The sequence below is a fragment of the Mobula hypostoma genome, chromosome 6, assembly GCF_963921235.1.
Source record: "Mobula hypostoma chromosome 6, sMobHyp1.1, whole genome shotgun sequence".
NCBI lineage: Eukaryota > Metazoa > Chordata > Chondrichthyes > Myliobatiformes > Myliobatidae > Mobula > Mobula hypostoma.
The window spans coordinates 117,395,129-117,421,211 of NC_086102.1; the positions used below are offsets into that span (position 1 = coordinate 117,395,129).

The 26,083-nt window shown below is 40.6% G+C and overlaps 1 protein-coding gene across 1 annotated transcript in view; it reads left to right on the plus strand.

The window, feature by feature from the left end:
* Nucleotides 1–26,083, plus strand: part of bmpr2b (bone morphogenetic protein receptor, type II b (serine/threonine kinase)) — a 298,656-nt gene that overhangs the window by 122,668 nt on the left and 149,905 nt on the right. The window contains exons 2-3 of the mRNA XM_063051556.1: nt 6,732–6,911; nt 11,121–11,291. Coding sequence (XP_062907626.1) covers nt 6,732–6,911; nt 11,121–11,291 — 351 coding nt within the window. The remainder of the gene's footprint in view (nt 1–6,731; nt 6,912–11,120; nt 11,292–26,083) is intronic.

The following is a 26,083-nucleotide window of genomic DNA, read 5'->3' on the forward strand; positions in this document are numbered from 1 at the left end:
AATCTCTTCGTGCACAAAAACCGTTAGAGCTCAAGGACCTTCTTCTTCACCCTGCGACCCCTCAGACCACCTCGACCAGCCTGGAACCAACAACGGTCCATCTCCACACGAGTCCATCTCCGTCTCCTCGCCGAATGTCCCGCTCGGGGTCTGACCCCGTTAGCGGACTCACAGCACCTGGTCCATCCTCTGTCTCGCTCTCCCGCCTTCTGCCCCAAAACCCCGCGCATACAGTATCTTCAAATACACCAAAACCATAACAACTATCCCAATTGGTTAATAGCACCCTCTTATCACCCTCTAAACCAAAATAAGCTGCTAGCGCAAACTTTCTCAGCGTTTAACACAACAAAACCGCATTCCCCAGATTAACATAACAAAGACGCCATTTTAATTAGCCTCCGCAGTAACATAAAAGTCGAAACCCCTTTACACAGGTCTTTGTGTATTATTTTGCTGTATTTAACATGTGCAATAAAATGAGTTACTGGGCAAAAGTGACAATTGCATCTATCAAATATTTGCACAAGCATTAATAAAGCACCTTGTTAAATGTATAAAACATGTCTGCATCAGTGTTATCTTGTATTTCCATACAATGTTACATTAGGATGTTACACATCTATTGTCAGATATTGTTGTTGTGGTGTTGGATGTTGCGTTCAAGAAAACAGTGAAATGCCGCGCTGCTGCCACCATTTATTCTGACACGTCATGACAGCGTTTTTAAAATTAGCCCGTTACCCCGTACACACCACAATGGCCAACTGGCGTTTTCAGATTTAAACACTCTGGAGAGTGTTTTAGAAAAGCTCTGTTTTCAGGGGAGGAAAGTCCCGTTTTAGTGTGGATGGAGGATCAAAACGAAGAGAAAAAGCTTCAGTTACGGATTTATCTGCTCTAGTGTGGACATAGCCTTAGTTTGTGGCTGCACTTGAGCAAGATGAGAACTGCTCTGGGCTGTTCTTGCAGAAATGTGGCTCCAGGACAACTTCCATGCACCATCAATCCACAGGCCATGACACTCAGGGACTTGGGCTACATTCTTTTTTAAATACTTTTCTGTAATTGTATGTTTTCTGCTATTATATTTGTATGCGCTATATGTGCTATGCAGGACTGTTGGCACCTTGGCCCCAAAAGAATGCTGTTTCATTTAGCTGTATTCATGCGTATGGATGAATGGTAATTAACCATGAACTTGAATATGATTGAATCTTATCAAATTTTGAACGGGGATGGAGGTGGCTAGTTTCACAGCTTCATCTTACTGAGCAAGAGATTTTGAATAGTGATTAAGAGAAATCATCTAAGGAGATTTCTAGATGTGCAATGTATCAAGGAGTTTGGGAAAAGGCAGGAATCTGCTGTATAAATAGCAGACATCCCACCCTGCAAAAACTCATTTCAGGGAGGTAGCACCCCCGCCCCCCGCAACCCCATATCCCCACCCCCCCACGGTCAACCTCCAACGGTGTATGTAATACTTCATTTAATGATTGTGTCTAATCTGTAAACCAAGTTGGGTATATGCAGAAAATGTGACATTAAAATATGTACTTATTATATTATCATGTTTATTCTTTACAACTTTAAGCAAGTCTACGGGGAGTTTGGCCTCATCAAGTAGGACATCAATAGCGTAGCTCCTTAGCAGCCAACCAGCTAGTTTTAATAACGTTAGCTATGCTAATGAACGAATGACACCTGTTAAACTCACCTCAACATATCTTTTAAATTTTAACCCACCATGGGCAATAGAAAAGTCACTGTTGCAAACAGTGCAGCGAGCAACACTGTCATTATTTTTGAGGTTGACTGTAAAGCCCGCCCACAGAGAAAACTGATAGGTCTACTTAGCAGGGGTCCGCAATCGTTTTTGCACCGCAGACCGGTTTAATATTGACAATATTCTTGCGAACCGGCCGACCGGGGGTGTGGGTGTTAATCACATCCGGAATATAGGTGATAAGTCAATCACATCATAACATTTTAAGTAACGTTTGGATATTAAACACACAGCGCATATTTTCCCCATATGAACATATAAAATCATTGCAAGTCACCAATATCGCTGAATCAGTGTTGTTTTCCTGCAACAAGACGGTCCCATTGAGGGGTGATGGGAGACAGCGATACTCGAACGGGGTTCCTTATGTCCAGTCTATTCCGCAATTTAGTTTTCGTTGCATTCATTGCAGAAAACTCCGCTTCACAGAGATATGTTGGAAATGGAAGCAATGTTTTCAGTGCTTTCGTGGCTACCTCAGCATATTCAGCCTTGACTTTGATCCAGAATGCTGGCAGAGATGTTATGTCAAACATACTTTTCAGCCCTCCGTCATTTGCAAGCTCGAGGAGTGGATCTTTTTCCCGCGCTGACACGGATGATTCACTGGGGACATTCACAAATGGGTCACGGACCCATTCCTTTGCACGTCTTGGGTCACTGATGACCTTGCGTGCATTCAAATTCAACAGTGCGTGACAGGGAATGAAGAAAGGTGCAGCTGACTCATATTTCATATCGCCAAATCATATCGTTTCCTCGTGGCCTGGTGGTTGGGAACCACTCTTAGCACAAAGAGAGACCAATCAGGATGCTCGCTCTCCTTCTCAAAAAATTCTGTTTCCGGGATATTGTATATAATTTCCGGGCGTCAGGGAGCCACTATCGATATGCTGGAGACTCCTGGAACTTCCGGGAGAGGTGGGATGTCTGAAATAGATGATCAACGTGGCTGTTTTAAATGGTGGAGGAGGCTTAAAGGACTGTATGGCATACTCCTCAGACTGTGTTGGTCATTGATGCAAATGATGCATTTCACTGTATGTTTCATTGCACATGTGACAGGTATATCCTTCACCTAATAAAGTGGTCACTGAGTGTATGTTCATGGTCTTCTGCTACTGCAGCCTGTCCACATCAAAGTATGAAATGTGCACTCAGGGTTGCTCTTTTGCACACCACTGTTGTAAAAGTGTAGTTATTTGAGTTATTGTTGCCTTTCTGTCAGCTTGAACGAGTTTGGCCATTTTCCTCTGTCTCTCACCAATAAGGCATTTTCGCTTAAGGAGCTGCCGCTCACTGGATGTTTTTTTATTTCTTGCACCATTCTCTGTAAGTTCTAGATACTGTTGTACATGAACATCCCAGGAGATTAGCAGTTTCTGAGGCACTCAAATTACCCTACCTGGCACCAACAATCATTCCATTGTCAAAGTCAGTTAGATCATATTTCTTCTCCATTCTGATGTTTGGTCTCAACAACTACTGAACTTCTTGTCTATGTCTGCATGCTTTTATGCATTGAGTTGCGCCACATGATTGGCTGATCAGATATTTGTATTACAAGCGGGTGTACAGGAGTACCTCTATGGTCAGTAGCATTTTAGAGTCCGTTATTAAGGATGAATTCTAGTTCAGGATTCCCTTCAGTTTAACTTGCATGTTGAGTTGGTAGTAACAAAGACAAATGCAATGTTAGTGTTCATATTGAGAGGACAAGGATGTACTACTGAGGTTTGGTAAGGCATTGACCAGGCTGCATTTGGAATATTGTGAGCAATTTTTGCTCTGTATCTAAGGAAAGATGTGTTTTCCCCTTTTACAATACAATGTCATTCTTAGTCAATTGATAGAATTATTGTAGTCTTACATTAAGATGGTGTTCAAGTCTCATTCTAGAATTAAGGCTTTCTGCTGTTTAGGATGCTAATCTAGTGCAGTATGGAGCATAATGCTATGCTTCAAAAATGGATTTCTGGAGATAAGTTAAATTGAGACATGTTAGTGATTCAGGTGGATGTAAGAGATTTCAGTACCTCTTATGAGTAGGGGATTCTTATTGAATTAATGCAACTGAAAATAATTTATACTTCTATTTTGTTGAATATTGTTGAGGAAAATGGCTAACATACTCTTTAAAAACACAAAGTTGTGGTGGTAGGGGATTTTAATTTTCCATATATTGATTGGGACTCCCATACTGTTAGGGGTCTAGATGGTTTAGCGTTTGTAAAATGTGTTCAGGAAAGTTTTCTAAATCAATATATAGAGGGACCAACTACAGGGGATGCAATATTGGATCTCCTGTTAGGAAGCGAGTTAGGACAAGTGACGGAAGTCTGTGTAGGGGAGCACTTTGGTTCCAGTGATCATAACACCATTAGTTTCAACTTGATCATGGACAAGGATAGATCTGGTCCCAGGGTTGAGGTTCTGAACTGGAAGAAGGCCAAATTTGAAGAAATGAGAAAGGATCTAAAAAGCGTGGATTGGGACAGGTTGTTCTCTGGCAAAGATGTGATCGGTAGGTGGGAAGCCTTCAAAGGAGAAATCTTGAGAGTGCAGAATTTGTATGTTCCTGTCAGGATTAAAGGCAAAGTAAATAGGAATAAAGAACCTTGGTTCTCAAGGGATATTGCAACTCTGATAAAGAAGAAGAGGGAGTTGTATGACATGTATAGGAAACAGGGAGTAAATAAGGTGCTTGAGGAGTATAAGAAGTGCAAGAAAATACTTAAGAAAGAAATCAGGAGGGCTAAAAGAAGACATGAGGTTGCCAAAGTGAAGGATAATCCAAAGGGCTTTTACAGGTATATTAAGAGCAAAAGGATTGTAAGGGATAAAATTGGTCCTCTTGAAGATCAGAGTGGTCGGCTATGTGCGGAACCAAAGGAAATGGGGGCGATCTTAAATAGGTTTTTTGCATCTGTATTTACTAAGGAAACTGACATGAAGTCTATGGAATTAAGGGAAACAGGTAGTGAGATCATGGAAACTGTACAGATTGAAAAGGAGGAGGTACTTGCTTTCTTGAGGAAAATTAAAGTGGATAAATCCTCGGGACCTGACAGGGTGTTCCCTCGGACCTTGAAGGAGACTAGTGTTGAAATTGCAGGGGCCCTGGCAGAAATATTTAAAATGTCGCTGTCTACAGGTGAGGTGCCGGAGGATTGGAGAGTGGCTCATGTTGTTCCGTTGTTTAAAAAAGGATCGAAAAGTAATCCGGGAAATTATAGGCCGGTAAGTTTAAGGTCGGTAGTAGGTAAGTTATTGGAGGGAGTACTAAGAGACAGAATCTACAAGCATTTGGATAGACAGGGACTTATTAGGGAGAGTCAACATGGCTTTGTGCGTGGTAGGTCATGTTTGACCAATCTATTGGAGTTTTTCGAGGAGGTTACCAGGAAAGTGGATGAAGGGAAGGCAGTGGATATTGTCTACATGGACTTCAGTAAGGCCTTTGACAAGGTCCCGCATGGGAGGTTAGTTAGGAAAATTCAGTCGCTAGGTATAGATGGAGAGGTGGTAAATTGGATTAGACATTGGCTCAATGGAAGAAGCCAAAGCGTGATAGTAGAGAATTGCTTCTCCGAGTGGAGGCCTGTGACTAGTGGTGTGCCACAGGGATCAGTGCTGGGTCCATTGTTATTTGTCATCTATATCAATGATCTGGATGATAATGTGGTAAATTGGATCAGCAAATTTGCTGATGATACAAAGATTGGAGGTGTAGTAGACAGTGAGGAAGGTTTTCAGAGCCTGCAGAGGGACTTGGACCAGCTGGAAAAATGGGCTGAAAAATGGCAGGTGGAGTTTAATACAGACAAGTGTGAGGTATTGCACGTTGGAAGGACAAACCAAGGTAGAACATACAGGGTAAATGGTAAGGCACTGAGGTGTGCAGTGGAACAGAGGGATCTGGGAATACAGATACAAAATTCACTAAAAGTGTCGTCACAGGTAGATAGGGTCGTAAATAGAGCTTTTGGTACATTGGCCTTTATTAATCGAAGTGTTGAGTATAAGAGCTGGAATGTTATGATGAGGTTGTATAAGGCATTGGTGAGGCCGAATCTGGAGTATTGTGTTCAGTTTTGGTCACCAAATTACAGGAAGGATATAAATAAGGTTGAAAGAGTGCAGAGAGGGTTTACAAGGATGTTGCCGGGACTTGAGAAACTCAGTTACAGAGAAAGGTTGAATAGGTTAGGACTTTATTCCCTGGAGCGTAGAAGAATGAGGAGAGATTTGATAGAGGTATATAAAATTATGATGGGTATAGATAGAGCAAATGCAAGCAGGCTTTCTCCACTGAGGCGAGGGGAGAAAAAAACCAGAGGACATGGGTTAAGGGTGAGGGGGGAAAAGTTTAAAGGGAACATTAGCGGGGGGCTTCTTCACACAGAGAGTGGTGGGAGTATGGAATGAGCTGCCAGACAAGGTGGTAAATGCAGGTTCTTTTTTAACATTTAAGAATAAATTGGACAGATACATGGATGGGAGGTGTATGGAGGGATATGGTCCGTATGCAGGTCAGTGGGACTAGGCAGAAAATGGTTCGGCACAGCCAAGAAGGGCCAAAAGGCCTGTTTCTGTGCTGTAGTTTTTCCATGGTTTCTACATCAATTGCACCTCCAATTTAGGTGTTCCATGGCAGGGTTTCTTTCAATTAAAACATAGGTGAATGTGTTAAGATCAGACAACAAAAGTATTGTGTGGAAAATTGGTCATTTACATACTGAAATAATTGAAATGCTGGAAAATGGGAAGGAAAGCAGAAGAAATCACATTGAAACTAGTTCTCTAAATTACCTTCCAAGTATGATGTATAGATTATACTGTGAAGATTTGTGTGTTTCATTAGCTGGAATTCAGTATTTCAGATAACTTCATGAAATTTTTAACTGTCCTAAGTTAATTTTTGTCTCAATCTTTATTTCAGCTGCCCAGAATAATGAGCGGCGCTGTGCCTTCAAAGACTCGTTTACACATTCTGAAGAACATGGTATCAGTGAAGAACGCATCAACCAAGAAAATGGCACCATTGTGTGTGCGAAGGGCAGTCAGTGCTATGGATTGTGGGAAAAGATGAGTGATGGAGGAGTTCGTATAAAGAAGCAAGGTAAGCAGCTCTCTGGGATCTGGATGTCTGGTTCTTTTCAGAAAACAATATTTGTTTTGTAAAAGTTTTATATAGACTGACATAAGGTTATGTCTGTTTCTTCTGGTTACTGTCTTAGTATTGCCAATTAAAGAACGTAGTTCTTTCTCAATTCGCAATGCATCAAAGCCTTGACTCTTGGTCAGTGTTAAACATGTGTTCTTAACACTCCTGGACTTGGCTGCAGCCTTCTGAAATTTGCTCTTCCTCTTCTAAGCAGTGTTGGTAGCACGTTTGGAGGCAGCTCAGGCAAAATGATAATTGATTTATTATTTTTGCACCTTCTGAGATACAGTGAAGAGTGCTGTTCTCATGCCATCCAAACAGATCATTCTATATATAAGTACACCAAGGTAATACAAGAGAAGGAAAACACTAACTAAATGCATAATATATTGTTACAGTTCTGGAGAAAAGACAGTTGAGGTGCATGGGCCATGATGAGGTGGACTGAAAGATCATAATTTCATCTTTATGCTAAATTGTTCATTCAAAAGTCTTATAACAGCAAGGAAGAAGCAATCCTTGAGCTTGGTGGTACATGTTCTCAAGCTTTTGTTTCTTCTGCTCAGTGGGAGGAGGGAAGAAGAGAGAATGATTGGGGTGGGAGGAATCTTTTGCTTTGTTGGCTACTTTTCCAAGGCAACAGAAAATGTGGACAGAGTTAGTGGTAGGGAGGCTGGGTTTCGTGATAGACTGGTCTGTATTTACACCCCTGCAATTTCTTGTGGTCTTGGGCAGAATAAGCTGCGATGCAGATAGATAGAATTGGTATCTGTTTCTGTGTAAGGTGTTAAAACTCCATGATTTTCGTTTCCCCACTCTTCAGTTTCCTTCCAGATTCCAGTTAAAAGGTCTCCACTGTATGCTTTACAGTTAAGTCTTCTATCTGGTCACATCAGCAACTTTGCTGCAGAGAGCTATGGTTGATATGTATGTCAAACATATTGAAGATTCAAGGGTTCAAAGATTAATTTATTATTGAAGTATATATCATTTATTATCAAACTCTGAAATTCTTGTTCTATGGGTAGCGATGAAACCAAGAAAGAAAAGAAAGACAGCACAATCAGCGACCTCTAAATACCTTTCCCTGCACAAAAAACCAAACAAAAATGTAACAGGCACATCAACCACCAAATCCCTCCTCCTGCACTAAAAAAATGAACAAAATGGAAGAGATACATCGACCCCCAAATCCCCCACCCCACAAAAAATTGAAAAAGATTAGGCAAAAAGCACAGAATACAAAGAAATTATAAGACTGAGAAAAGTCTATAGTCCAAGCCCATGTCCAAAAAACCTGGGCAACATTCTCCAAGCACAGTGGCAAGCTCTCCCCTCTACGGTAGTATAGCAGAGCAATCGTCAGCAATTAAACGGCAGGCAACCGGTGCTCACCTTCAGCATTCCCATCGGTGTTTCAATCTCCCTTGTTGCTTTAGTCAGCGAACAATGAAATGCAGCTTTAATCAGCGAAATGGAGTCAAACATCGCCTCACACCCCATCCTGCAGCCTGCCTACCATGAGGTTCACACACTCTGCCGCTGCCTCCCAGAATCCTCTTGGAGGCCGCAGAGCACTGAAGCACCCAAACGATCTCCAAACTTCCGCATTCACCTCGATGTTTCAATCTCCCTCATCACTAATCGGTGAACAATGGAAGCTTTAATAGGCGAAATGGAGTCAACTTCTTCTTCATCTTGTTTTACGGCAGTTGGCACCCAGTTTAATTGTGCATTACTGCCACCTTCTGCCCTGGAGTGTGCAATAGATTTACATTCTAAATCCCTTCATCCAATCTCACACACACACACACACACACACACACACACACACACACACACCCCTAACCTACACTTTATCCTGTCATCTTTGGCCATCCTAGTACCCTATTCCTGCCAAACTGTCATATCCTGTAAAAAAAAACCCTGTACCCCTTAAGAAAGCTAAAAATAAATACCCTCTCACTCATGCCCAGCAAACCTTTTAATGTGAATTCCTGCACCCCCAGTTCCCTTAGATTAATTCTCATCATCTCTGTCTATATCCCATACTTCCTGCAACTCAGAACTACATGTTCTACTGATTCCTCTTCCTGACATTCCTCACACAATCCTGTCTGGTGTTTCCCTATCATTTTCAATGTTTTGTTTAATGCACAGTGCGCCAGCCTTAACCTAGTCCACACGGTTTCCTCTCTTCTGTATCCACTACATACCCGAGTACCTGCAACACTTTTTTGTATTTGATATAAATGCCTTCTTTCCCCTCCCTGTCCCATTTGGTTGATTTTTTTCCCCAGATTACATACTTAACTTCTGCTTTACTGATACTAATGTGCATTTCTATATTTTCTTTCTTTAACACCCACTTTGCCAACTCATCCACCCTCTCATTCCCTTTCACCCTTACATGTGCTGGAACCCATAGAAATTTTACCTGACCTCCCTGATTTGCAATTCTTGTGACTGACTGAAGGACTTCATAAAGTACATTTTGCCGACTGCTTGAGTGAAAAGACCTTAAACTTGCTAGAACTGATGATGAATCTGAGCATATCAACACTTTGACTTGTCTATATTTATGTCTACGAAGTGGAGTCGAACATTAGCTTGTTCCCCATCTGTAGCAGCCTGCCCACCACAAGGTTCATGTATACTGCCTCTGCTTCCTTTAATCCTCTCAGGGACTGCAGCGCACTGGAACGCCCAGTCACCAAATAGCAAATCACAGGGTCCAACAGTTCCAGAATCACATCCAAGATGAAAAATAAATGTAAAAGATATAAAAGAAGTGAAATATATATGAACTATCCAGAAGGTATCACCTGAAGGAGTGTTGTCTGCAGGCGCCATCTTGACCGGAAGGCTGATGTGAAGCCTTATCACTCCCATTATTTCTACAGATTGGATTTTGTGCATTTGCTAGTGTTGTCTGGCCAAGCAACTTTGACATGAATTTGTGTCTCTGCCTGTTTTTTTGTCCTCAAGCATTAAAAAAACCCTCTGTGATCTTGACCTGTAGACTTAATCACAGTAGGAGCTCAAGCAAACATTTTGAATGTTGTGCATGATTCACCAATATGTCCTGTTGAATCATTGGAAATAATTATGTTATATTCACAGGCAAGCTGGCATGATATGTGCTTTGGTTAAAAAATCTCAGGATATGAAACTAAATCTATTTCAATAGTCTTATTTTACAAAATTTCCAGATAAGGGATGGTAAGATGTGAAACAAAGATCTTCATGTGTGTCTCAGGCTCAGAAGAATAGGAGCATTTGACATCTTCCCATGATTGCTCTGGGAGATTACAATCTGGTAGATCAGTCAATCTTTTAAGGATTGGATTGTGGACTTGTGAACCAAAGTCTTTTCACACAGTCACCTGCTCAGATTAGATTTGATTCATCATTGAAGGAAATGTTCTTAGAAGATTGAACACAAATTATCCTGTTGGTTTATGAGTATATGAAATGCAAAAAGTGCTGAGAATATAATAGGAATACAAAAATGTATTTTTTTACCTATCTTATCATGGTGACTTGGGATACCCATTTCTTTCTCCTCATTGAGCTGCAAAACAGAAATCTAATCTCACAGTGAAACATTGAATTCATGACTCTTTGTTAGTTGAAGTTCTGATTCTATAGAGCAAACCACAATAATTTTTCAAGGCAGGATTATATTAGGATATACATATATTTTTAAAGAAATCATTCTTTATTTTAGCTCTGTTAAGTCCCAACCTGTTAAGATTTCAGCTGGGATGGCAGGTAAACTAGGACCTTTTGGTTGGAGACAACTGACATTGTTCCCACTAGTGATCTACTCAGCAACTCATGAAGTGAACATTTAAGGATAGGGTTGGTTTGCTGCTTTCTGCGCCTTTTTCATATCCTGGCAGCAATAAACATCTCAAAATACTGCCCCAGGCATAATTCAAGTTTGGAAGATGAGAATTTGCAATTTTAAGATTTTACAAACCAGATGATGATACAATGTGATACTGCCTTTCTAAATAGTCCGGCCTTTAATCATATTGACTTAGAATTCTTTAATTGATTGAAATGAGCAGACCATTTAACTTTAGGATTTTAATGGGTTGTCCAGATGTTTCTTTGCAATATCTCAGGCCTACATTTCCCTTTCTGATTCTACATCAGGCTGTTGGGCTCACTTTGGAGACAAGGAGGAGTGCCACCCTCCAGAGTGTGTGGTGACAAACCACAGAGAGAATGGGACTTACCGCTTCTGCTGCTGTAGCACTGACATGTGCAACGTCAACTTCACCGAGAAAATTATCCCAGAGCCTGCCCCAACAGAACCGATAACAGGTAGGAAGTATATTTTTCTGCTAATGATAAAAATAGAGCAAGCTAGAAATGATTAGCTTAGGCATCTCTCCATGCAAAGAGAAACAGAAATCCCATGTTTTACCTTGCTAATCTTTTATCAGAAGTGGATGAAATTAGGAATCCACATCAAAGTTGCTGGTGAACGCAGCAGGCCAGGCAGCATCTCTAGGAAGAGGTACAGTTGACGTTTCGGGCCGAGACCCTTCGTCAGAACGAAGGGTCTTGGCCCGAAACGTTGACTGTACCTCTTCCTAGAGATGCTGCTTGGTCTGCTGCGTTCACCAGCAACTTTGATGGGTGATGCTTGAATTTCCAGCATCTGCAGAATTCCTCGTGTTTGTGAAATTAGGAATGTAAGGTTTAAAACAAAGCATTGAATATCAGAAAGGTTTGTTGCCTTCTGTCCATTGACTTGTTGGATATGAAGGCTGTGTATGTGAAAATGAATTGTAGCAAGCAATTTTAGTCTGCATTTGATAGATTAAGGCAATTTTTCTTTTAATAGGAGAAACTAGATCTAGGAACTAAAGGGTGTAGGTTTGGATAAAGGAATAACATTTTGAGGGGATCTAAAGAAGAACTTGTTCACCCAGAGAATTATTGGGATCTGGAATGTATTTCCTGACTGGCTGTGGAGATACTGTCACAATATTTAAGAAGTACAATACTTGAATGCCAAAATATAAAGGGTTACGCATCAAGAGTTAATAAATAGGATTAATATGCACGGTTAGATAACTTATGGTTAGCATAGACTTGATTAGCTAATCCTGAACTGCCTTATGCTGACCTGCATGACAGCATGACCCTGTGACTGCCTTTTATACAGTTTGAGAGTAACAAAGTAAGCGTGACTTGAATTTTAACCTTGAATTCTAAAATTATAGGTGTCAAAAATGAAAGAGGCTTTGTGCTTCACAAGTTGTGAGAAAGGAACATTTTGTGAATGGGTACATGAAGGATGCAGGAAATGTATTCAGGTTTATGATAAAGAAACAAGTGCAGAGAACCATGACGGCGATGGCAGGGTTGGGAAAGGTTATGATGAATATATGCAATATTCTCTGAATGCCAGAAGTCTGAAATAAAAGACACCAAATACTGCAAGCACTTAGCAGATTGAAGGGAGCTTTTGATGGGAGCAGTTTAAACAACAAAAGAATTCTGATTTAATGAGTGTGCATGAGCATGGTCAGAAAAAGCACCAGGTGTATGTGTAAAAAATATATCAAGTTGGCCTATGTTCTTTGGGGAAGGAAATCTGTGGTCCCTTTGTGTTTTGGCTACACTCATTTGGCTCTGATGCATAGGCTATGTCATTAACATCCTCAAATACAGAACTTTGGCTGAACTCAGCATCTCTATCAGCATCATTGGAGGCAGGCGGTCAAAACTTGTATCGTGACTGAAAGGGAAGAAGAAAGATTGCCGATATATGCCAGGGCAGGGCCTGGGCTGTGATGGTAGGTCTGAGTATGGTAGGTGGGGAGATGAAGAGGGAACCTCTCATTCACATAGTCCATCCAGACAGGGAGGAAACGATGGCAGGTGGAAACAGAGAGTGGTAGGGGTGGGGGGTGGGGTGGAAATAGATGGGTGAACAGAGGCAGAAACTACCCAGACAGATTACAAAATGTTCTTCTCCCAATTTGCCTTTGGTCTCTCTGTAACAGGCTACACAGGTTGGTGTGGGAGTGGGAAGGAGAGTTAAAATAAATGCAACTGTAAGTTCAATTTTCTGAACTGGACATTCCTGTCCAGCCACTCCTCCCCATCCCCTGAAGCTTTCCACTACAGAAATAGGAGGGTTAACACCTTACCTGTATGTAAATATTGAAGACAGCTTTTCACCAGGACAGATTTGAGGACAGTTGGACTAATCAGCAACTGCTGGCCTTACAAACAAAGCCCATGTTCCAGAAATGTATAAAAGGGAAAAACTCTCCATTAAGAGCTTCTGATCTTCCATGCTTCATCAAAACCTAGTGCCAAGGAAGTGAAAATAAAAGTATACAAAGACTTGGATTAATAGTGCTTCTTTCATGACAACCAATATCTGTCTCAAACACTTTTGCAATGTAGTAAGATCAGATGAAGACAAATTCTTTTGCTACTGTTCATCGTATTAAGTGGATTTTTTACTTTCTATTCATATTCTATTTATTGCACAAAAAAATGATTAACTGACCTCATCTTTATATCTCCCCCAACTCGTCCATTCCATTCCAGTTCCCAAAGCAACCTGTACTTCTTCTGGCAACACACATCAAAGTTGCTGGTGAACGCAGCAGGCCAGGCAGCATCTCCAGGAAGAGGTACAGTCGACGTTTCAGGTCGAGACCCTTCGTCTCAGCCTGAAACGTCGACTGTACCTCTTCCTAGAGATGCTGCCTGGCCTGCTGCGTTCACCAGCAACTTTGATGTGTGTTGCTTGAATTTCCAGCATCTGCAGAATTCCTGTTGTTTGCGTGTACTTCTTCTGAATGTGCTGGCGCAGGTAGAAGGGCTGAATGCCATCTTCCAGTGCTGACCCTACTGTTCATCTCTGGTTCCATGCCCCTTATGTAATTTATATATGGAGTTTGTGTTTGAACCAGTGTGGTCAATGAAGTACATTTGGTGAATTACAGGGTTTGCATATGTATATGAGGAGTTTTCTATCTCTGTTGCAAACAACATATGGAGGATCTTCTCAAAGATCTTTGCAATGCAGAATAGAAGTTTAGGTACTTAGAAGATGAGATAACAGTGATAGTCCAGAGTTTAAATTTTCCATCCGCATCTATATCTTTAAAACTAAAGCATTGGGCTCAGTTCAGCTCTTTGAATTAATAGGCTGAGTTTGGGTAGGAGTGCTTTTTTATACAGTATATACAGCTTTATGTCTTTCTTTGCTCATGCTTAGAAATTAAATTAATCTCTTCTTACACATGATTGATATTCCCTTCATTCCCTGAAGATCATGTGTTCTGCTTGCTCAATTCAGTAGTTTTTCTGGTTACAAACTGAATCTTGGTAAGAGTGAACTTTTTCCATTAAATATGCAGGTTCCCATTTATAGATGTTCACCATTCAGAGTGATTACTGACTATTTTACTTATTTGGGAGTTAAAATTGCTAAGAGACATAAGGACTTATTCAAGCTCAATCTTTTACCGTTAATTAGTTGGGTTAAACAACTGATTACTAAGTGGTCCCCATTGTCTCTATCACTAATTGGCCAAATTAATGCTATTAAAATGATTATTCTACCTAAATTTTTATATCTACTCCAGGCGATACCAATTTTTATTCCTAAATCTTTTTTTGATACTATTGATTCTAAAATTTCCTCCTATATATGGCAGAATAAAAATCCCAGGTTAATTAAAAAATATTTACAGAAATCCAAGAAAGATGGTGGTTTAGCATTGCCGAATCTAAGTTTCTATTATTGGGCAATTAATATTCGATATTTAATATTTTGGACACAAAATTGGAATAAAATTCCAAGTCCACAGTGGGTAAACCTGGAAGGTTACCGTGTACGAGGGTTCTCTTTGACTTCCATTTTAGGAACTTCACTTCCTTTTGTATTATCCAAATTGAATAAACAAATGGTTAATCCAGTAATTAAACATACATTACGAATATGGTTTCAATTTCATAAATTTTTTGGTTTGAACAAATTTATATTATCAAGCCCTATTATATCTAATTTTTTTCAACCCTCGGTTATGGATCAAGCCTTTTTGAAATGGAAAATGAAAGGTATAACATGTTTCCGTGACTTATTTCTGAAAAACTGTTTCATGTCTTTTGAACAGTTATCTAATAAAATTAATTTGCCCAAATCCCATTTTTTTTTAGATATCTACAAATAAGAAATTTTTTAAATACCATGCTGCCTACCTTCCCGATTTCACACCCTACTGATATCATTGATAAAATTTTAGGTTTAAATCCCTTTCAGAAGGAATTAATGGTAACTATTTATGATATAATTATGAAATTACAGCCAGGTATATCTGATAAAATTAAAAATGAATGGGAAAGGGAACTTCAACTTTGCCTACCTATAGAGAAATGGGATAAAATTTTTCAATCAGTTAGTTCTTCCTCTATATGTGCCAAACATACGCTAGTACAATTTAAAGTAGTGCATAGGGCCCATATGTCTAAAGAGAAATTAGCCCGTTTTTATTCCCATATAAACCCTATCTGTGACAGATGTCACCCTGAGGTGGCTTCCTTGACTCCTATGTTTTGGTCCTGTCCTCTCTTGGAAAAATTCTGGAAAGATATTTTTGATATTATTTCAACAGTTTTGCATTTTGGCTTATCACCCCATCCTCTTAGCAGTTTTTGGTTTGCCAATGATGGAACACAGATTTTTATCCTCTTCAGCCTGTCAGATGATCGCATTTGTTACTTCAATGGCCAGAAGATCCATGTTATTGAACTGGAAGGAGACCAACCCTCCTACCACATTTCAATGGTTTTCCCAAACTATATCATGTTTAAATTTAGAAAAAATTAGAAGTGACATTTTTGATCCTTCGGTTAAATTTGAAGAGACTTGGAAACCATTTATTCAACATTTTCATATGATGTAATTTGACCTTTTCCGAATCCTTCTTATTAACTTAAAATATATGAATAGAGGAGCGGAGTTGATGATATTATTGAATGTATTCGATTTAAGATATTGGTCTAGCCTTGTTTTGTTCCGTTTGCTTTCTTTTCGGGTTTATTATTTAGTTTTTTTTTGGGTTTTTCTTTGCATTATTTTTTCTTTTTATTTCCTTTTTCTCTATGATTAACTATATTAAGAGTTTGGAAGTCGATTACACCTGTATTATTTGAAGTCTTTTTTGTACATGTTTGTCAATAATAAGATTATTCCAATCTCTCTGTATCAATACTGCTATTCTGTTTATAATTTTGGAAATTAATAAAAAAATTTAAAAAGAAAGAAGATCATGTGCATATCTAAAAGCCTTTGAACAACACCATGGTATCTATTTCCAACACCATCCCTAGCTATGTGTTCCAGGTACTTAGCACTCTGTATTTAAAAAAAATCAACGTGCCCTGCATGCACATCCCCTTTAAATTCCCCCCCCCCCTCACCTGAAAGCTATGTCCTTTAGTCTTTGATATTTCTACCCTGGGAAAAAGATCCTAGCATAATTTTCATAATTTTATAATCTTCTATCAAGACCCGCCCCCCCATCCAGCCTCTGAAGTTCCGGAGAAAACAAGTTTGTTCAACTGCTTCTTATAGCTAATACCCTCTAATCCAAGCAATATATTGAATAGTCATAGTCATACTTTATTGATCCTGGGGGAAATTGGTTAAACCGTTCCTCTGTATGATAAGATGGACTCTTGACCTAACAACTTACTTGCTGTGGTCTTGCAATTTTTTGTCTGCCTGCACTGCATTTTCTCTGTAACTACTTTTTCGTTTTTGGGCTTCGATGTACTGATGTGATGAAATTATTGGTATCAATGGCATACAAACCAAAATTTTTTCATTGTATCTTGGTACATGTGACAATAATAAACCAATTCACCAGTTCTGGTAAACCATTTCTGAACCCCCTTCTTAAGTCTTCACCTCCTTCTGATAACAGGGTGGTCAGAACTGCATGCAATGCTCCAAGACCAGCCTTACTGATTCTTGTACTCTGTGACTTTAGCAATGAAAGCATATGTTCTATATGCCACCTTTACAATCTACCAACTTGTATTGATACTTTCAGGGAGGTTTGGATATGGGGTGGAAGGTAGCCAAACTTGAATTATTAAAATGCAAAAAGATTGTGCTGGAAATCTGCATAAAAATAGAAAATGGTGAAAATCCACAACAGGTCTGTCTGGCAGTATTTCTGGAGAAAAGAGAAGAAAACAACTGCTGTTTTATGTCTGCACACTTAATGTGCTCTTCCCTGGTATGAATTTTCCCAAAGAAGCCAGCAAGTCTGGCGAAGCCTTGAGCAGTGCAATGCTTTACCAATTGGACAGCCTCTGGCCTAAACCAGACATCAAAGAGTTTCAGCATTTGTGAATGACTCTGGCATTGACAAACATTGACAAATTAATTTAAAAAGCATAAAATTAATATTGCAGAAGTCACAGTATCTAACCTAACTTGAGAACATATAATTAAGTAAATGTAAAATATATAATTCAAGTCATAAAATTATTTGAATTAGCTGTAACCTATCTTCCTTGCTACCTTTTCTCTCCTTTGAAATGAACGGATTTGTGGACCTGTGCTGGGTTTAATGCCTGTGGGGGCCAAGTCATTAAGTAGATTTAAAGTGGAAGTTGAAAGGTTCTTGATTTGTAGGTTATGGGGAGAAGGCAGGAGTATGGGGTTGAGAAGGAAAATAAATCAGCCTTGATCGAATGATGGAGCAGGTTCGATGGGCCGAATGGTTAAATTTCAGCTGCTATGTCTTATGGTCTTAATCTGGTGTATGTTCTGGTTTAAAATGGCGCTGGCGATTAGTTGCCCAGCAACTAGTGGTGGGAAAAATACAAAACAAAGGAAACTACTAGACACCTTATTAATAACGATCATTGCTAACAATAAAGAGGTGTGCTAGATGAGCGGAGATGGGAGGTGGAGGAGAAGGCGAGGCATGGCGGCGGCAAGAAGAGGTGGGAGCGAGGAAAATCTCGATGTCTGATCGATTTAAGTGCTGGGCCAAATTGGAAAGGTTGGGCAGGGGCTGAATCATGGTGGTGCGGTGCAGGCCCTAGAGCTGTCTGAGAATGAGGAACGGCCCGATGTTTGTACGGTTTAAGCACCAGGCCAGATTGAAAAGGTTGAGACTGGAGATGAGGGCAGGCCAGTTCTGCCTGGTTTAGCTCACTCTACCAGGACATTTACTCAGCTCTGCACTAAAGTGAGGTTGTGGTGTGCCCTAGCTGCGGTGATGCCAAGCTTTGTGTCTGTAGTCCCAGAACGTTTACTTAGCCCTGCATCAAACTGAGGCCATAGCATGCTTATTTTTATTGTTTGCGTGGTATTTTTTTTCTGTCTGTACACTGGGTATTTGATGGTCTTTTTAATGGGTTCTTTTGGGATTTATTTGTTTTGTGGCTGCCAGTAAGGAGATGGATCTCAAGGTTGTGTAATGTATGTATACTTCGATAATAAACGTACTTTGAACTTTGAACTTTGATTCAGCAGCAGAATCCTCAGCGGAAGTGCTGGCAAATCTGTAGAAGTTTGTACTCCATCTCTGAAATCTGTACTGAGTCCAATGTAGGGGTGTAGTCTGGAAAGTTCTCACAATCAGCTGCTTGGAAGGTTTGTGAATTCTGTCAGTCCTGACTGTTGCAGCTTAAAAACTATCTATTCTGCAGATAAATGCCAGCTCTTATTGGAAAATTTGAATCATTGTCTACCACAAATGTTCTTTATTATTGCACATGTGTGGATTTTTCTTTGGATGAAAGGACTTTTTGATACCTGTATCTAGTAAAATAACACAGATAATTTGTATAATTGTTTGTCATCAATGAATAACTTTGCTATGATTCTAATTAATCACAAACCACATTGGAGAGCAATTTTTGTTCCCTTACAAAGTAGTTGGTGCAGTTAGTTATACTTTTCAGTCTTAATGTACAAGATCCAAAACAAAACAAGTTAAGTTTTTCAAAGGAGGGAGGCAGTATCATCATCAATTTGAGTTTATGTGATGGTTATCTATATTTTTTCCTTGTATACATGCTATATAGTGTATAGTCTATCTAGTTAGGGAGGATCAAGGGAGTGATGAATACGAATACATGTTACATATGTTGATGGATGATCATTGGCTCAGATTTTCTTGGCAACAATGAACTATTTGCATTTGTTCTTACCTTGTATGAATTACATGGTGAATACTTCTTTACAGAAGCCAATCTTTTCCTCATCAATGAGATCTGTAGATAGTGCAGGATTTTGCATGTAATTCAAATCAGTCTTATCAGCTGATCGCTAGCAGCTTCTAGGGAAATAAATTAAAAATGTGATGGTCTGTGGCACCAAGAATTTATTGTGATAATCTCCAGGATCTTTTAAACAGTTGAGAGAAAAAAATCACTGATATCTTTAGTGAGCAGTGAACTGGCTGGCAGTTGAGTGTCAGCTGATTTCCATTGTAGGGCAGGTATTTAAGTAAGATGAATTAAACTAATTGAGGCACTACCATGTTAATACTATTTAACTCTGCTTAAAATTTGTTAACTTTGAGATCAAAGTAGAAAAGTAAAAGATCAAAGCGGTTCAGTTAGGGTAACAAATTAGTTAAAGGATGATCTAAAAATGGAAGAGTTGTAGCAGATTAAACTTGCAGAAAGTGGTTAACAGTGCCTGGTCCATCACAGAATCATCATTTCCTTATATCATCCGTTTCACGGTGTGTTGCTGCAGGGCTAACAGTACTGTCGAGGATACCTATGGCCCTGGCCATTCCTCTTTTCTCTTCTACCCTCTAGGTGATGTTACAAGAGCTTGAAAACATGCATAACAGGCTTAAGAACAGCTTTCCCCCCAATGCTATCAAACTTCTGAACCAATCTCCCCTTTCACGTCCCCTTCCTGGCAGTTCCCATACTCTTAATTCTACATCTCTCAGTTATACCATTGTTGTTACTTCAGCATTTGTTTTTGCACTGCTTCAGTTTGGGCTACAGTCTTTTGCATCATTCTACTGTTTTGTACTCATTGTTTTATGGTAGTATTTATTATTACCATTCATACTGTTTACTCTGAGCTTCATGCAAGCAAGGAATTTCATTTTAGTCATAGTCATAGTCATAGTCATACTTTATTGATCCCGGGGGAAATTGATTTTTGCTACAGTTGCACCATAAATAATTAAATAGTAATAAAACCATAAATAATTAAATAGTAATATGTAAATTATGCCAGGAAATAAGTCCAGGACCAGCCTATTGGCTCAGGGTGTCTGACCCTCCAAGGGAGGAGTTGTAAAGTTTGATGGCCACAGGCAGGAATGACTTCCTATGACGCTCAGTGTTGCATCTCGGTGGAATGAGTCTCTGGCTGAATGTACTCCTGTGCCCAACCAGTACTTTATGTAGTGGATGGGAGACATTGTCCAAGATGGCATGCAACTTGCACAGCATCCTCTTTTCAGACACCACTGTCAGAGAGGTGGTGTCTTGGTGGTAAACTAATCTGAATCTTTGAGCTCCTATCTAATGTCATCAAAATTAGATTGCCCCAATTTAGGACTTTAACTTGAGGACTAATCCTATCTCTTCCCATAACTATTTTAAAACCAACAGAATTATAGTCCCCAGGGTGCTTCCCCCATTGGTATTTTAGCCACTTGCTGGGCCTTGTTTCATAAGAGGAAGCCGTCTGCTTATTGTTTGAGAAAACCTTCCTGTATGCACATAACATATTTTTCCCAATTTAATCCCTTAGTACTTTGGCAGTCCCATTCAATATAAGAGAAGTTTAAAGGGTGTCAAAAACTAGAGGAAACAGGTTTAAAGCAAGTAGCCAAGAGGTGGAGAGAGAATTTGAAAAAATATCTCTTTTCACCTGTGGGGTGGTTAGAATCTGGGTGAGAAGTTGTTGAAGGCAGGTAGTCTCACAACATTGAAGAACACCTAAATTACCAAGCATAGAGAGCAAATGCACTTAAATTTAAAAGTAAAGTTAGGTACAAGTCAGCATAGACCCTGTGCCCTCTGTTCTATGGTTTTAGCACGCAGATTGACAGTGATGAATGCTTTGAGAGGTTGGTCATGACTAGACTGAACTCCTGCCTCAGCAAGGACCTGGTCCCATTGCAATTTCCCTCTCGCCACAATACCTCAATGGCAGACGCAATCTCAATGGCTCTCCACACAGCTTTAGACCACCTGGACAACACAAACACCTATGTCAGGATGCTGTTCATTGACTATAGCTCAGCATTTTATACTATCATTCTCACAATCCTGATTGAGAAGTTGCAGAACCTGGGCCTCTGTACCTCCCTCTGCAAGTGGATCCTCGACTTCCTAATCGGAAGGCCACAATCTGTGCAGATTGGTGAAAACATATCCTCCTTGCTGATGTTCAACACTGGTGCACCTCGGGTATGTGCTTAGCCCACTGCTCTACTTTCTATATACCCATTACTGTGTGGCTAGGCATAGCTCAAATACCATCTATAAATTTGCTGATGATACCATTGTTGGTAGAATCTCAGGTGGTGATGAGAGGGTGTACAGGAGTGAGATATGCCAACTAGTGAAGTGGTGCCGCAGCAACAACCTGGCATTCAATGTCAGTAAGACAAAAGTGCTGATTGTGGATTTCAGGAAGGGTAAGACGAAGGAACACATCCCAATCCTCAAAGAGGGATCAGAAGTGGAGAGAGTGAGCAGTTTGAAGTTTCTGGGTGTCAAGATATCTGAGGATCTAACCTTGTCCCAACATATCGATGTAGTTATAAAGAAGGCAGGACAGTGGCTATACTTCATTAGGAGTTTGAAGAGATTTGGCATGTCAACAAATACACTCAAAATCTTCTGTAGTTGTACCGTGAAGAGCATTCTGACAGGCTGCATCACTGTCTGGTATGGAGGGGCTACTGTGCAGGACCGAAAGAAGCTGCAGAAGGTTGTAAATCTTGTCAGCTCCATCTTGGGTACTAGCCAACAAAGTACCCAGGACATCTTCAAGGAGTGGTGTCTTAGAAAGGCAGCGTCAATTATTAAGGACCTCCAGCACCCAGGGCATGCCCTTTTCCCACTGTTACCATCAGATAGGAAGTACAGAAGTCTGAAAGCACACACTCAGCGATTCAGGAACAGCTTCTTCCCCTCTGCCATCTGATTCCTAAATGGACATTGAATCCTCAGACACTACCTCACTTTTTTTAATATACAGTATTTCTGTTTTTGCACGTTTTTTTAAAAATCTATTCAACATACGTATACTGTAATTGATTTTTGTGTTTATTTGTTGTTATTTTTTTTTCTCTGCTAGATTATGTATTGCATTGAACTGCTGTTGCTAAGTTAACAAATTTCATGTCACATGCTGGTGATAATAAACTTGATTCTGATTCTGATATTGCATGTAACCTGTTGTACTCTCACTTTGCTTGTCTTATTTTCCAGTTATTGTTTTAATACTTATTCATCTTGTTCTCCAATTATTATTATTAGCTTGGCACTTAAGATGTGTTTCCTTTCTCTGTCTTATTATTTTGAATTTCAGATTTTTATTTGTCATCCAAAAAATTCCAGTTTTTGAACGGCTTTCCTTTCCTGTAGTGGCAAATGCTTAACCAGTGCCTGCAGTTTAAACTCTGTTAGGGCCTACCTGTTGTTCTAGTTTTAGTTTTGTTCACTTGGGCTGGATTCGCCTTCTGCTCTCCAAAATTATCCTTCTGTCATTTGAATATGTTGTTCTTTTCCCTTTTTTGTAGTTACACTGATGCAAATAATTTATTTTCTGATTACATTGATTGGCCTAATCTCAGATAATAATGAGGCAGCCAACAGAGAGGAAGTCATCTCCCTGACACAGCACTGTCAAGAAAACAACCTCTCTTTCAACATCGCAAAAACAAAGGAGCTTGGTTGTGGACTACAAGAGGAATGGAGACAGGTTAAACTAGATTTGCAGGGGTAGGGGAACCAGAGTGTTAGAGCAGATAGTGAGGTGGAGGAGGATAAAGGTCATGTGAGAACTGCAAGTATAGGGCATGGAGTAAAGCCAGATCTAACATTATAAAGAGGCTTTGAGGAAAGAGAAACAGAATGAAGGGTGTAAAGGCAGTAAGGTAGAAGGGCTAAACTGCATGTACTTCAATGCAAGAAGCATCAGGAACAAAGGTGATGAACTGAGAGCTTGGATACGTACATGGAATTATGATGTAGTGGCCATTACAGAGACTTGGCTGGCACCAGGGCAGGAATGGATTCTCAATATTCCTGGATTTCAGTGCTTTAAAAGGGATAGAGAGGGGGGAGAGGGGAGGAGGGATGGCATTACTAGTCAGGGATACTATTACAGCTACAGAAAGGGTGGGTAATGTAGCAGGATCCTCTTTTGAGTCAGTATGAGTAGAAGTCAGGAACAGGAAGGGAGTAGTTACTCTATTGGGAGTATTCTATAGGCCCCCTGGTAGCAGCAGAGATACCGAGGAGCAGATTGGGAGGCAGATTTTGGAAAGGTGCAAAAATAACAGGGTTGTTATTATGGGTGACTTTAACTTCCCTGATATTGATTGGCACCTGATTAGTTCCAAGGGTTTAGACAGGGCAGAGTTTGTTAAGTGTGTCCAGGACAGATTCCTGTCACAGTATGTTGACAGGCCGACTAGGGGGAATGCCATACTACATCTAGTACTAGGTAATGAATCAGGTCAGGTCACAGATCTCTCAGTGGGTAAGCATCTGGGGGACAGTGACCACTGCTCCCTGGCCTTTAACATTATCATGGAAAAGGATAGAATCAGAGAGGACAGGAAAATTTTTAATTGGGGAAGGGCAAATTATGAGGCTATAAGGCTAGAACTTGCAGGTGTGAATTGGGATGATGTTTTTGCAGGGAAATGTACTATGGATGTGTGGTCGATGTTTAGAGATCTCTTGCAGGATGTTAGGGATAAATTTTTCCTGGTGAGGAAGATAAAGAATGGTAGGGTGAAAGAACCATAGGTGACAAGTGAGGTGGAGAGTCTAGTCAGGTGGAAGAAGGCAGCATACATGACGTTTAGGAAGCAAGGATCAGATGGGTCTATTGAGGAATATAGGGTTGCAAGAAAGGAGCTTAAGAAGGGGCTGAGGAAAGCAAGAAGGGGGCACGAGAAGGCCTTGGCGAGTAGGGTAAAGGAAAACCCCAAGGCATTCTTCAGTTGTGTGAAGAACAAAAGGATGACAGGAGTGAAGATAGGACCGATTAGAGATTAAGGTGGGAAGATGTGCCTGGAGGCTGTGGAAGCGAGCGAGGTCCTCAATGAATACTTCTCTTCGGTATTCACCAATGAGAGGGAACTTGATGATGGTGAGGACAATATGAGTGAGGTCGATGTTCTGGAGCATGTTGATATTAAGGGAGAGGAGGTGTTGGAGTTGTTAAAATACATTAGGATGGATAAGTCCCCAGGGCCTGACGGAATATTCCCCAGGCTGCTCCACAAGGCGAGAGAAGAGATTGCTGAGCCTCTGGCTAGGATCTTTATGTCCTCGTTGTTCACGGGAATGGTGCCAGAGGATTGGAGAGAGGCGAATGTTGTCCCCGGTTCAGAAAAGGTGGTAGGGATAGTCTGGGTAATTATAGACCAGTGAGCCTTACGTCTGTGGTGGGAAAGCTGTTGGGAAGGATTCTTAGAGGTAGGATCTATGGGCATTTAGAGAATCATGGTCTGATCAGGGACAGTCAGCATGGCTTTGTGAAGGGCAGATCGTGTCTAACAAGCCTGATAGAGTTCTTTGAGGAGGTGACCAGGCATATAGATGACGGTAGTGCAGTGGATGCGATCTACATGGATTTTAGTAAGGCATTTGTCAAGATTCCACACGGTAGGCTTATTCAGAAAGTCAGAAGGCATGGGATCTAGGGAAGTTTGGCCAGGCGGATTCAGAATTGGCTTGCCTGCAGAAAGCAGAGGGTCATGGTGGAAGGAGTATAGTCAGATTGGAGGGTTGTGACTAGTGGTGTCCCACAAGGATCGGTTCTGGGACCTCTACTTTTTGTGATTTTTTATTAATGACCCAGATGTTGGGGTAGAAGGGTGGGTGGGCAAGTTTGCAGACGGCAAAAGGTTGGTGGTGTTGTGGATAGTGTAGAGGATTGTCGAAGATTGCAGAGAGACGTTGATAGGATGCAGAAGTGGGCTGAGAAGTGGCAGATGGAGTTCAACCCAGAGAAGTGTGAGGTGGTACACTTTGGAAGGATAAACTCCAAGGCAGAGTACAAAGTCAATGGCAGGATACTTGGAAGTGTGGAGGAGCAGAGGGATCTGGGGGCACATGTCCACAGATCCCTGAAAGTTGCCTCACAGGTAGATAGGGTAGTTAAGAAAGCTTATGGAGTGTTAGCTTTCATAAGTCGAGGGATAGAGTTTAAGAGTCACGGGGTAATGATGCAGCTCTATAAAACTCTGGTTAGGCCACATTTGGAGTACTGTGTCCAGTTCTGGTCGCCTCACTATAGGAGAGATGTGGAAGCATTGGAAAGGGTACAGAGGAGATTTACCAGGATGCTGCCTGGTTTAGAGAGTATGCATTATGATCAGAGATTAAGGGAGCTAGGGCTTTACTCTTTGGAGAGAAGGAGGATGAGAGGAGACATGATAGAGGTGTACAAGATATTAACAGGAATAGATAGAGTGGACAGCCAGCACCTCTTCCCCAGGGCACCACTGCTCAATACAAGAGGACATGGCTTTAAGGTAAGGGGTAGAAAGTTCAAGGGAGATATTAGAGGAAGGGTTTTTACTCAGAGAGTTTTGGTGTATGGAATGCACTGCCTGAGTCAGTGGTGGAGGCAGATACACTAGTGAAATTTAAGAGACTACTAGACAGGTATATGGAGGAATTTAAGGTGGGGGGTTATATGGGAGGCAGGGTTTAAGGGTCGGCACAACATTGTGGGCTGAAGGGCCTGTACTGTGTTGTACTGGCCTATGTTCTATGTTCTCTATTAACCCTTATAGACATCAATGGATCTGGGGTTGAGAGGGTGAACAGCTTTAAGTTCCTTGACATAAACTTCACCGAGAATCTCACGTGCCCTGTTCATACCA